The 14,354-nt window shown below is 34.9% G+C and overlaps 1 protein-coding gene across 1 annotated transcript in view; it reads left to right on the top strand.

Annotated features, from left to right (window-relative positions):
• The window catches only part of LOC128901971 (transcription factor RFX3-like), a 225,794-nt gene extending 216,232 nt beyond the window's left edge, over positions 1–9,562 (top strand). The window contains exons 12-17 of the mRNA XM_054184188.1: positions 1,664–1,761; positions 2,077–2,226; positions 3,873–4,081; positions 5,100–5,253; positions 8,518–8,560; positions 9,321–9,562. Coding sequence (XP_054040163.1) covers positions 1,664–1,761; positions 2,077–2,226; positions 3,873–4,081; positions 5,100–5,253; positions 8,518–8,560; positions 9,321–9,562 — 896 coding nt within the window. The remainder of the gene's footprint in view (positions 1–1,663; positions 1,762–2,076; positions 2,227–3,872; positions 4,082–5,099; positions 5,254–8,517; positions 8,561–9,320) is intronic.
• The last annotated feature ends 4,792 nt before the right edge of the window (positions 9,563–14,354 follow it).

Here is a 14,354-nt window from a genome sequence, read left to right as displayed (position 1 = left end):
ACCCACATTGCTACGTCATCTAACCCAGACCCTTAAGCTCTCAACTGGCTTATCATCCATTCCTAGGCAAAGCTCCATCCATTCCAGCTCCTCTTTCATATAGAGCGCCTTCTTGGCTTGTTTTCCCTAAAGATTCTGCATCCATCCATTGCAGCACTCCAGTTGTATGAGCCATCCCACAATATCTCTGTGATCCCTGAGATTGTAGCCCTGCAAATGCTCACAGATGTCTAATTTCTCCTATTTTTCCCCCATGTTGCATGCATAAGCGTGCAGGCACTTCAGAGAGGCACCCAGTTGTACCAATTTCCTCAAAAGGGCATGAAAGCTTTCCCATAATGCTGATCTCCTGACACTTCCTTAGTTATGTGCATATGCTTGAAGTGGTCCACTTTCAACCTGGTTTTGTTGATTATGAGGTCCCTCCTGTTTACCCCACATCCTTTGCTTGCCCATCCAGTCTATGACTTCCTCACTTGACTGTTGGTCATCCCTTACCCATCATTCCTGGTGTAAAGCTCTCCTTACCAGGTTGGCCAGCCTGTTGGCAAAGCTGTTTGTGCCCCACTTGGTCATGTGGATCCTGTCTCTGCCTAGCAGTCCTCCATCCTCAAAGAGGATTCCGTGGTCATAGTGGCACAGTCTAGTTGGAGGTCAGTAAATAGTGGTGTACCCCAGGCGTCAATACTGGGTCCAATACTGTTCAGCGGCTTCATTAGTGATCTGGATGATGGGGCAGAGCGTACCCTCAGCAAGTTGGCTGATGACACAAAACTGGGAAGAGTGGCTGATACATCACAGGGTTGTGCTGCCATCCAGAGGGACCTCAACAAGATGGAGAAATGGGCTGACAGGAACCTCGTGTACTTCAACAATGAGGAGTGCCAAGTCCTGCCCCTGGGGAGGAAGAACCCCATGCCAGGGGAGCCAGACAGCTGGAAAGCAGCTTTGCAGAAAAGGACCTGCGGGTCCTGGTGGACACCAAGCTGAACGTGAGCCAGCAGTGTGCCCTTGCCGCAAAGAGGGCTAATGGTATCCTGGGCTGCATTAGGCAAAGCATTGCCGGTAGGTCCAGGTAGGTGATCCTTCCCCTTTATTCAGCACTAGTCGAGTACTGTGTACCTGGAGTCCTGTGTCCAGTTCTGGGCTCTCCAGTACAAGAGAGACATGGACATACTGGAGAGAGTCCAATGAAGGCCCATGAATTGGCAGTGCTTAACTGTCCTCAAGGTGAAAAAAATTCTCCTATCAGGTCAAGACCTTTTTTTCAATTTATGTCCGGTGTCTATCACCCTTCTGCCATGCATCATTGTGAAGAATCTGACTCCATCTTCTTGATACCTTGTAGGTATTGAAAGGCTTCTATTGGGTCCCCCCTAATCTTTCTCTTTTCCAGGGTGAACAAACCTAGTCCCCTCAGCCTCTCTTCATAAGGTATGTGCTCCAGCCCCCTGACCACGTCAGTGGCCCTCTGCTGAACTTGCTCCAGTTTATCAACAGCCTTCTTGTATTGGGAGGGATCCAAACCCTAAACTGGATAAATCTCTGAGCCAATAAATGCAGCAGATTTCAATGTGGAATATTTAAATACCGAGGATGCAAAAGCTTTCAAAAGAGGCATTTTGCCATCTTTTTAATCTTATTTTTATTCTTTGATGTTTAGGTGCCTTGACCCAAGCCATTCGCAATTTTGCAAAAAGCCTTGAAGGTTGGCTTTCTAGTGCCATGAACAATATTCCACAGAGAATGATACAAACCAAGGTAAACAACATTTACTGCAGTTTTAGTCACTTTATGCAATTGTACACTAGATGTCATTTAAGATTTAAAAGTAGCGGCATTTTAATTTTTATGTGAAATATCATATTTAGGTTGAACTTCAAACATGAATCATGGGATTGGAAATAACTTTGTTTTGCCAAAAAAAATTAATAGGAAAAACTGCATTTGTTCCATTATACGTGAATTGAAATATCTGAGGGCTCATAAATAAATACAGCAATTTTAATTTAAAATAGATGAAACAGAAGACCTGTTGATAATAAAATGTGTTAAGATAAATGGATTTCTTCATAGGTTGCCGCTGTAAGTGCCTTTGCCCAGACTTTGAGAAGATACACATCTCTCAATCACCTGGCTCAGGCAGCTCGGGCTGTGCTTCAGAACACTTCTCAGATCAACCAGATGCTCAATGATCTCAACCGTGTTGATTTTGCCAATGTACAGGTACCTGTGGCTCTAAAAACCAGACTTTTAAAAAAATTGTTATTTCCCCCAAAATTTTTAATTTTTATTGTTAGTTCTTATTATTCCATCAAGAAAGCCAAGTGGGAATATTTTGCTGATTTTTATACATGCAGTGATTCATTTGAAACTTTCCAGCTTACGTTTTGGCCGTAAGGAAAATAAAACCTCAGAACCATTATCTATTTCCATTTTCTCTGAAGTCTTCTTATCTTTCAGACCATGCATTCTGCCAATTTTTATTTAATGCAGATTAAAGTGTAGAGTACATGTGTTCTTAGAATGAGCAGTATGAACAATGCCTGAAGATGAAATCTTGGATAGTAGCATAGCTTCTGATCTTCCATAAAAAAATATTGATCATACAGCACTATTTCTAGTACCAATTGTTTCATTACATTTATTTTTATTTCAAAGACAATATCATTACTATACTTTCTTTAATTGTTTGTGTTTACATTTCCTACCTTTTCTAAGTAACTGGTTAGAACTAGTTTCCAGTTAGCTGTAAAATATCAATTTATTATTTTTCATTAGATTTAGAAAAAGGTTTCCCTTTTACCTCTTTCTTCTCCTTAGAAGAAACAACATTTTATTCTCCGGTTGCTCAACTATCTGATGTGGTCCAGATTACTGGTAGTCATACATTTGTCTTCTTTCATAAACAAACATTTGAACACTTTTTCTCTTAACAGAAGTTCAGAAATTCACTAGCAACAGTTAAATTCTTTTTGCTTGTTGCAAAGACCTTTGAATAAATAAAATTTAACACAGATATAGTTATATTGCATAATGATGTGTAAACTACCTAAGATTTAGTATGTGACCAAATATATGGTATATTAAATATACCTGTGGTAAGATATAGGATCTATGAATGTTGAGATGTTAACTTGGCATGTGATGGCTAGAGTTTAAGAATACGGCCTATATTAAATTGATATTGGTTTTCTCTAAGTTCCATTTAACAGAACTGTCGTATTGGTCTTATTTAGACTTAAAAATGTAATATAGTCACATTCCATTATAATACTTTGAATTGCTCATTATTGTACATGGACTGTGTTTGTCCAATTGTGTGCTATTTATATTACTCATTAAGCAATGTGTAATATATTGCAGACTGTGGATAAACACAACAATCTTTTTTGCCTATAAAACAAAGCTCTTTTTAAGTGAGGTGATTAAAAAATGTAACAGAAATTGTATTTGGTCTTAACTCCTTCAAAGCACTAGGAACCATGGTACTTTGGTTTCTTGGTTCCTCTTTATTTCTTACTCTCTCTACTTCCATTTGACTGCCCTTTTCACTCCTTGTTCCTGTAGTCTCAAGCCTGAAATTTTTACTAGAAAATTTATGAATGAGGGAAGTTGAAAATTAATATGGAACATTGCAATATATTTGTGGTTTTTACATTGTATTGGGGGGGGCTTTATTTGATGCCAATTTTTATACTTTGGGTTAATTACTCTCATTTTCTTCCAACCAAATTGAAAGAGACATGAAAATAAAAATACTCATTAGTTTGCCTAATAAGTGTATTTCATCATTTTAATTTAATTGTTCAGTCTTTAAGAATAATTTACATTTTGTGTTTTGCTTTCATGTTTGCCATGTGTTATAACAGGAACAGGCTTCCTGGGTGTGTCAGTGTGATGACAATATGGTTCAAAGACTAGAAACAGATTTCAAGATGACTCTTCAGCAGCAGAGCACTCTGGAGCAGTGGGCTGCCTGGCTTGATAATGTAATGATGCAAGCATTGAAACCATATGAAGGAAGACCCAGCTTTCCTAAAGCAGCACGGCAATTTCTTTTAAAATGGTCTTTCTACAGGTAGTTCTTAATAGTCTTCTAAATTATTTTAGCTATTTTATTATTTGCTGAACTGTATGCTGTAGTAATGTTGACAAAATTAATATCAGACAATAGTTCCCAAGAAATTAAGAGCACCCCCCCCGCAAGATTAGTGTTGTTAACATTAAACACAGGGCTATGTGCAACTCAGCAGTGGATGAAATGATCCTGTATATCATTTTAAAGGCCTTGTGCAAGTGTATTGAGGTTGGAATTTTATCCAGATTTGGAAACATGCTATGAAACATTTTGGATTGAGTAGCTATACAATTTTAAAGCCAATGTTCTTAATACTATTTATTAAAATACCGTGTCTTCTATTTTTATTATATAGGGAAAACAAAATATTTTTTAATGTGTAAAAAGAACATCAAGATAAATATTCCATGTCATCTACTATTGTATCAGTTATCATAGTAAAGCTAGGGTTTTTTTGAAAATGGTACATTGTAGCATTTACTTTCTGAGGGCATCATATGGATGTTTTCATCCACAATCTGCATTTTTCTATTATAGGGTATATACAAACTTATTTAAATTTTACAAGTTTAAAACCCATTACAGTTAAAACCTTTGAACTAGGAATGTGAGCACAACAGACAATATTTTGATGGACTACTTTGTTTAAATTTAAATAATCTTAATACAATTTTATTATTTAAAATTTTAACAAAAAACTTCCTTCCACTAAGGTCAGTTTTTATGTGCGCTCACATATTGGTAATTGTGCATATAGCAAAACAAAACCCTTCCTGTCTTTTTGAAAATTTAGTTTCTAGTTGTGTAATATCGTCTCCAACCATACTTTCAGAAAAAAGGGAGAGGCAAATAATTGTCTTTCCCAGACATTTTTTTCTGAAGACACCATAAATCAGCTGTTTGTTGATAGCATTACTTTAAAAAATATTATTCCTGAAGTGCATATTCCATATGAATAAATTATTAAAGAATTGTGATATTTATTTCATAAATTTTTTTTTCCCCCATATTTAAATAGCTCAATGGTGATTCGAGATTTAACCTTACGCAGTGCTGCTAGCTTTGGCTCTTTTCATCTGATCCGCTTGCTTTATGATGAGTACATGTTTTACTTAGTAGAACATCGTGTTGCTCAGGCAACAGGAGAGACACCTATCGCAGTTATGGGAGAGGTAAGATAATATGCAAGACAATAGATTGGTGAATTTAGTGATCAATTTGGATATGCATCTACAATTTTTTTTTAACATTCACATGGAGCTATGGGATATTTTGTAATATAACTATTGCAGATTTAGTTGCAAATACATTAGCATCTTTAAAGTTGGGTTATATACCTTAATCCATGTTTCCTTGGCTGATTGTTTTTCAGAATACTAAAACCACAATGACTTCTAATGCTTTGAGCTTGCTTCAAAAAAAAAAAAAAAAAAAAAAAAGAAGGCAGATCAACCTACTAGGTAGAAACCTACTTTTTTGAGTTCTGTAAAACTAAATAGTTTATATGAAAATAATAAAGAAACAGAATAATAGGAAATTTGCTTTCAGGGATCTGTTTACACATATTTACACATACTTAAAATTCCAATACAAATATTTACACAAATGAGTAGTCCCATTGACTTCAGAAGGGTGGCTCAAATGCAGAAGTTTGTTTTGCTTCAGTTGTACTGTTCACGCGTATTGGTTGTATGTGGCAAGGCTTGGGGGGGGCACGGCACTGCAGGGTCAGGGCTGCAGGGGTGACCTCTGTGAGAAGAGGTAAGGGACTTCCCTGTGCCAGACAGAACCAGTTCTAGCCAGCTTGGCAATGGATCCACGCAGGCCAAAGATGAGCCAGTCAGCAAAGTTTTGGTTGCTTCTGTGAAAACATATTTAAGAAAGGGCAGAAAACACCAGACAGGCGCAGGAGGAGGGAATAAGAGAGAGTGAGAAACAGCAGAGGGAACACCAAGGTCAGAGCAGTAGGAGATGCTCCATGATGGAGCAGATATTCCTGGCAGCCTGTGGAGAACCTCCGGAGCAGAGGGGTATATCCAAAGGAACCGAAGCCTGTGGAGAACCCACAACAGACCAGAGGAAAAGTGCAAGAAGGAAGGAGGGGCAGAGAAAAACTGCTATGTACTGACCACAAGCCCCCCTGCACTCACTGAAGGGATTGAGTGTCACTTGCGACAATAACACAGGGGAAAGAGAGGTGCTTGGAGTGAAGTTGAGCCTGAGAAAAGGGGAAGAAAGATGTTTTCCTTAAGTGTTTAAATGCTTTGTTCTTTTTTGCTTTTGCTTCCCACTACTCAAATCAGTAATTAAATATTTATTTTAATTGGCAATAAATTAAATTAAATTCCCCAAGTCAAGTCTGTTTTGCCCATGACAGTAATTGGTAAGTGATCTCCCTGTCTTTATCTTCATACATGAGCTTTCTCACTCCAGTTCTTCCTATTTTCTCCCCCAACCCTCTGGACGGGGGGGTGGGGAAGGCTGGATGCGTGCTTGGCTGTTAACTAGGGCCAACCAACAACAACATGCATGGAGTGAAAGTAGCACAGAAGTACTTGCAGGATTGGGACGTGGCATATTTTCATGCCTATATTTCAATGTATTTTGTTTAAAATAAACAGAGCAAAAGTCTCACTTCAGAACCACTGTGTCTTATGAGTCCATGGTATTTGCAAACTGAAGTTTACCTCAGACCTCTTATTTTCAGTATCTCACCTAACCATTAATTTTGTGTAAGTTGCTTAAGAATTCACATTATCTTAGGAGTTATTGTCAAGAAATTGTACTTTTAATGTGCTAAAAAAATGGATAGATGTGGACATACAATAGATGGTTCACCAGACTGAAGCTTAATGTTTTTATACTTGACAATAATTATATCATGGTTTATCCTACTGATAAGTTGTAAGTTACCTTGCATGATTTGATATATCATTCTTCCCTCAGGATATATTAAATAGTATCATTAAATATTATGAAAAAAATGTACTTTTTCATAGAGATGGGGAGTCTTGGCTTAACTTGTAGTTTCATTGATATGACATGCTTTAGAAAAAATAAATGAGTGTTTCCATTTAGATATTTGATTAAACTCTGCCGTTACATTTATAGAAAAGTATTGCCAAAGTGTAGCATTGGTATGTTCTTGTTTTCTTGACAGACATTGTATATGTTAAATGTAATGTTTTTGGTTTACTGTGGGACTTCCTATAATGTTTTGGTAAACTTAAGATGGATATGATCTTTGAAAGAAAATATCTAATCTAAATCTTTTAGAGGTGAGAAGGGATGTAAATATTCATTAAATGCATGGCTGCTTGTGTTTCTCTGCATTTACTGACTGTGGTTGAAATAAAACAGGAAAGACTAAGGCTAGTTTGACAAACACTGGAAGCCAGTATAAACTGGCTTGTGTATAAGCTTTGCAGCTGAGAAAAACACTCTGTCTCCTCTGCTCCCATCCCCTTAGCTTTGGGCACTGATGTTGGCACAATACTCAGGCAGTCCTGTGGTTAACTGGATCAGAGAATTCATCCTGTGCAAAATAACCCTGTTAAAATTGTGGGGTTTTTTTTCTTGGGTCAGTTCTGTCCTGTGGTTCTTTGCATGGCCATGTGAACACTTAGGTTGAAAGGATGGGTATAGGGAGGTGAGGAGGGAGTATGTGAGGGAACCTGGAGGGATATGGTTGCTGCTGCTTATGCTGGTTTAGTGTTCACTGAAGTTTTATCTTTCTGTATTTCTGAAGAGGACTGAATCAGGTATGGTTAGAAATATATTTATCTAAATATTTTACTCCTTTCATTTGAGATTCACTCACCAAATTATGCTCTGTTGCTTCTCATTTAAGAGAAGGGTAGATGAAGGAGGAAGAAAGGTTGCATTTTTACTTGTGAGCAACTTTTCACGTTGTTTTTATATAAGTAAACTAGTTAGCAGAATACACTGTAATAACCATAAATCCTATTTTCAGTGGTGCCATTTATTTACCTTACATATAGTTTTGCTACATTATAACTGCCTTTAGTGACACATCTTCTCAGGGGAACTTTTAAAAGAGCTTTTGGTTAAAATATTGCAGTTTAAAAATGGTCACAGGTCATATTTTTCCAGCTTTCTACAGCAGAAATATCTCACTCAAAGCAACAAAGGCCTTGACATGTCACCATAAAAAAAGCAAAAACATATGCTTAAGTTTATATTCCATTTTTTTAATTGCTGAGGATTTTTTATTTTAATGTTAATTTTCTTAATATGAACACATATATGATGGAATGGAAAAATGAACTGGTATACTATGGACATGACTGCAGTCACATGCATGCACTTTCATACTAGCCACAAGCCATTGGAGCATAGTACTGGCATCATCATAGATAATCTAAGGTCATGTTTGTGCAGGACTGCGTCCACACTTTTTATTGTTTGTTTTGCAGTTTGGCGATTTAAATGCTATATCCCCTGGAAATATGGATAAAGGTAAGCAGTCAAATCTCTCAAATGTATAATTTTATATAGAACTAATGTGTTTCTTGGAGCAAAACAAGTCCTTATTTTTTGTTAAAATATAGTAAAGTGGAATCTAAAGCTGTATCATAATTTCAATTACGTGTATATTACTATCATATGGGTACAATATGCTATACATGATATATAGTAAATAATAATTACTAGAATACTCTAGGTTCCTAATAGGAAAATCTTTTTTTAAATATTTATTATTTACATGAAAAAATTCAAAATTTCACCCAGAATTTAGCTGTATATCTTGGTTGGAGTTGAAGGGGATGGACAGGTGGAAAAAGGAAGATATGAGCATGTACATATATCTACATTTGTAGTGAATGATGGGTTTGATAAGGGAAGATGATGAAATTCAGTCCAAGCACTTGCCAAATAACTTGCTAATTGTTACTGAAGGACATAGTAAGAAATGAGTTTGTCCTCTTTGTAGATTGAGGGCTTAGTTTGTTCTCCATTCTTACACTGGTTGCATGATTTAGAGCAAGCCAATCTCTCTTCAGTTCAGTTTCCTTATCAGTAAGATGAGATAACATTAGAGAGAGCTCATTACCCTATTTATCTGTAGTATTGACTTTTCCCAATAAAATGTTGAGCTTTCACTTTCTACTTTGTCAGGTTGCTACACTTTCCTGTGTTTTCATATTTCATGTTATTTGCAAAATAAAGGCCCTTGTATTTAGATTATTTTTTTCCTCAGTTGGTTTTTTTTGTGCAGATGAGGGCAGCGAAGTTGAAAGCGAAATAGAAGAAGAGCTGGATGAAAATGGAGAGCCACAAGCCAAGAGGGAGAAAACCGAACTAAACCAGGCATTTCAGGTGGGCTGCATGCAGCAGCCAGCGCTTGAGAGTGGAGTAGAGCAGAGCCTCCTGAACCCACTTCATAATGAGCACATTGTTACAAATACTCAGACTATCAGACAATGCAGTGCTACTGGAAATACATATACTGCAGTCTAATATTGAAGTACTCCCCCAACTACATTAGCCCTGTTGATGCTGGACTTGGAGGGGAGGGAGAATAGGTCTGAAAGCTGACTTATCAAATTTTAGCTGTGCTGAACATTACCTTTTACTGGAGTCATGAAATTAAATGGGTGTATGCATTTTGCTAGATGTTTAAAAAAATTTGTAAGCAAAAATCATTTTACATTGGTTACTCGATATTATGAGTTTTCCTAGTTTCAAGTGTCAAGGAAAATTTTTGCTAAGCTTTTAATGTTAATGCTTTTGTCCTCTTAAAATTAAAATAACTTATTTTTTCATAGTTTAAAATATTTTAATGTTAATTATTTGTCATAATGATTTCATATACATAGGTTTTTAATTAGATGCGCTTCTGTGAAATATTAAAAGAAATACTGGAGGCATACCCATTTGACAGCAGATGCATCAAATTTGTTATAAAAGGTGCTTTTCATTGAACAGAACTAGAAGACACTATTTTGATGAAATTGTGAGCATTAAGGGGGTATTTTTATCATAATGTTGGAGGGGTGGGAAGATCTACTGTTTTCTTTCTGTAAGGAAGAAGTGTTTTTGCTGCATTTACAAATGCAGAATGAGTGATAGAATTGTAACAATGTGGTAATGTGTACACTGTAGTCATACCTAGTTCTCTGATCACCATTTAAACAATACAAGCTTCCTTTAAAATCAACAGCTCCAGATTTTATTTGCATGCCAATTCCTGTGGCTTTGTAGACTACTGATTCTATATTTGAGACCACTGCACAGATGTTTTTGGTTGTTGCATGGTACTGTAGTTGATAGAAAATGATCCAGAAAAGAAGTTACTTGTTTTTTTTAAGCGTACATGCTACTTATGCTGAACTGGACATACAGGAAAACATTCCTTTTGGATGTCTTTCTTCTATTCCAGGTCTTTTCCTACTACTAGTTCAATCTGCTGCTTTCATAAATCATAATTTAGAGAATGTAAGGAATGTAGCAACCTGCATCATTTTCTTCTCAAAATATATTTCCTGATTATTAAAGTGAATTTAAGTTTTTACAAAAATTTAATAAGGTCGTGTAACCGGCACACCTCATTTGTACTTATTTCCAATTACATTGAATTTGAATAGGTGTCTAGATGGACCATTGCCATTTAAGAATGTACATCAGGGATCATTGTACCTCGGCTATTACATGGTGCCTTAAACAGAACTGAAGCTAAGATTTAGTATTTTTTGTTAATCTTAACTCTTAAAATTTATTCAGCATGGTGTGCCTGTCACTTTCAAATTTCCTAAGCATTAAGGGCAGGTTACGTAGTCTTCAAAGAAATAAAAAGGGGGGTTTATTACAAAGTGATTTTAATATCCCTCTTAAAATTGATAATAAAACTATTTTTTCCTGTTTCTAGCTGAATTTCACTTTATTACAGATAAAATTTGCTTGGGAACTTGAAAAGGAAAACTAGCTTTAATACCAACTTCAAGTACTGTTAACAAAGTAAATGGACCCTAGTCATAAGCATGGTTTTATATTTTTAAACCCTTGTCAGATTTTAATTTTGAAAAGTCAGACTAAATAAATGAGCAGGTACATAATGCAGCACGTATTTTCAATTTGTATATGTGGTAGGGTGTCAGCCTGATGCTATGTTTTAATGATTACATCTTATAGTGATAGCTTATACAGTCCATATTAATTGACATTAAACATCTCCGATTTTTTCCTGATTATTTTAAACATTTTCATTATTTTTAAAGCAGACACATGGATTCGCTAAGCTAAAATAATGAAAATAAATAAATAAATACAAAAAAGTGAAGGAGGGAATAAAAAAAAAAATCAATGTGTAGAAAGGACTGTATAAAAAATTTAGTCTCATTTTATCTAGTGTGACTGTTGATATTTATTTTTTTTAAAGTCATATATACCAAATGGGTGAACATCATGTGACACAAACAGTGTATTTTTAGCAAAGAAATTTGTTACATATGCTCCAAGAACGGTTACAGATTAATTAAGATGTCCTAACATTTTATGGGGTACAAAATTATTTGTAAATTGCTTAACAGAATTTGGAGGCCAACCCATCCTGCTCCATTCTATGTAGGCACAATTCCTACTGATGTCAGTAGATGGTTTTTTGTCTCAGCAAAAAGTGCAAATGAGGTTTATGTTAATTTATCTCAAAATTCACCTATGCACTGAATCCTCATAGATTTTGTTCTCCCAAATATCACTGCATCCTGTTTTTTCCCCTTAGAAATCAGCACCCTTCACCAAAACTCCTGAGAACTAACCTATGATAAATACTTAACCCCTTTTATTTTGCATTATAAGGTTTTTAACAAGTAAAATAAAATGAAATATTCAGCATTTTTCATTTTTAACTTAGGGTGTTCTATGCTGTACTGATGGTCTGTATTGCCTGGTTTCAAATTTTGTGTTGACAAACCTGAAATGTTTGTTTATCATTGTCCTTTATTGGTAGAATGTTAGATTTGTTGTTGCTGAGAGAAAAGTATGGTTGTAACACGTAAATCTTGATTGCTAAGATGATGTGGGACCTGAATATCTTTTGATTGATGCTTTGAACAGTTGATTACTGTTCATGTAGCACAAAAAGAAAACAAAATATACGCATACAGAGATAGAATGTATATCATGGATTCTAATAGTAGTTATCAAAACAAATTGGAACTATCCCTGATTCAGATAACTGAATGGAGTTTATATTTCTATGCTTATCAACTGATTATTCTCTCAATTTTTTAAGTAACGTTTTCCCCACTTTAACAAATATTTTAAAAAATTAAGTTGCTGTAAGCTGCTGTGTATACTTACAGGTTTGAGATTTTTTTTTTGTGCTTTGCTTTTAAATTTACTGCAATTTTGATCAAATGTACACATATGAAACAATTTACACACTTTTGATATTTGTTAATAGATGGGTATTGTTAATAATTTGAGAACAGAAATATGGATACCTCAGTCCAAATTACGTAGTGTGTAGCATGTGGCTGAATTGCCACTCTGAAGCCTGCTTAACTCTAAAGAGCTGTAGCAAGCATCCACTGGCTAGACATTATAAGATAAGGGCTCATATGATTTGTGGATTTTACACAATCTTGATGTGAAATTAAAAATAATTACTTTAGAGACACTTCCCCTATTAACACAAATAACTTAGCGAACACTGTGGTGGAATGGGTATTGTTGAATTTTTCAAAACATGGCCCAATTTTCACAAGTTCTATATTTAGGAAAGGCTGTTAATACATTTTTGTATGTCTCATTTCTCATTGTAAATCAGTTTAAAAAAAAAAAAAAAGCCCTCTTTTCAGTTATCTATTTCTGTGTTTTATTATTGTACTGTAGCATGCTTTGTGCACCTTTTTTTTTTTTACTGTTCCATTAAAAAGTTTGGAGAATATTTTTTTTAATTGTTTACTTACAAAATGATTATGTACAGCATTTCTGCCTTTAGTTCACAAACATGCAAAATGATGTGCTGGTGTACTGTCACTGAGGAATGTATAGATCTATAAAACATTTTAATTTAAACTGAAGCATTTTTAAATGTCTAAAACACTGCTTCTGTTCAAAATGTTTTCCACGGGGGAAGACCTGACCTGATATATTTGTGGTTCTAACCAAATTATATCAGCATTGTTTAGAAAAACATTTTTATTAGAGCTACATTGCAATCTAACTTATAGAGTGGTTTTACAAAATAAAATAACCTTTTCTAGTCATGAAAAAAATTGGTAAAAAAATAACTTTTTTAATAATGTAAATATTTTTGGTACTTCATGTGACAGTGATTTCAGAATTTAAAACATTAATTTGAGAGATCGGTATAAGTTTCTCAAAATTGCATCCTTGTCTCTGTAGAACAGGAAAATTATCATGTCTGTGGTTTAAAAACAGGTCAATGAAGGGTATTCTAGTATCTTTGCTACTTCATTGATAAAAAGAAAAAAAAAAATCAGGAATAGAGGCATAAATACAAAATACTTCAGTTTAGCCTTAGAAAATTAATTTAATGTAATGCCTTGCATTAACCCTTTGAGCATTGTAAGGATACGCTTTTTAGGTAATTTAATTAGACCACTGAAGATATTCTATATATTTAAGAAACTAATTGTCTTGTAGAAATTTTGTTTTTTGAATTTTTAAATTAAATACTTGCATACTAGACTGAAATGATTTCATTACAGAAGGCTCAATAGATTTAGGCTAAATTATTCACTGCCATCAACATGTGCTGTCTGGTGCAAAACTACTTCTGCTATTTTATTTTTATAATTGCATAAATATCCAGAGAAATCAAATATTTGACTCTACAGACATAAATTAAGATGCCTTTAAGAGATGGAGGTATAGAAAAAAAAATATTTGTACTATTTTGAAAGTCTCTTTAGGGTAATATTAAAATACACTAATACTGTAAATGAAAACCTTAAATAAAACCAAACCCACTTAGTTAACAAGATAATGAATTTCACAGAACCCTTGGTACGTTTGCAATCAAATTTTCTGCAGTTTGTCTGATAAATAGACAAAAAGGACACTGTTGTATTCATATTACTTTTAACATTCAGTCACTGTGATATAAACTAATGGAAAGACAGAGATACTAGATTCAGCTTCCTCTACAGGGATGCAGTTTAGATAACTTATTGAATGTCAAAATTTAGAAAGAGGAAAAAAACCAAACACCTAAAAATTGCATCTGCTTTATGCTGTGTTGAAAAAGTCCTTTGTTCTTACAAGTAGCACTTACCAGAACAAG

This window comes from Rissa tridactyla, chromosome W, assembly GCF_028500815.1.
Source record: "Rissa tridactyla isolate bRisTri1 chromosome W, bRisTri1.patW.cur.20221130, whole genome shotgun sequence".
NCBI lineage: Eukaryota > Metazoa > Chordata > Aves > Charadriiformes > Laridae > Rissa > Rissa tridactyla.
This window is presented reverse-complemented; position numbering and strand designations above follow the sequence as displayed.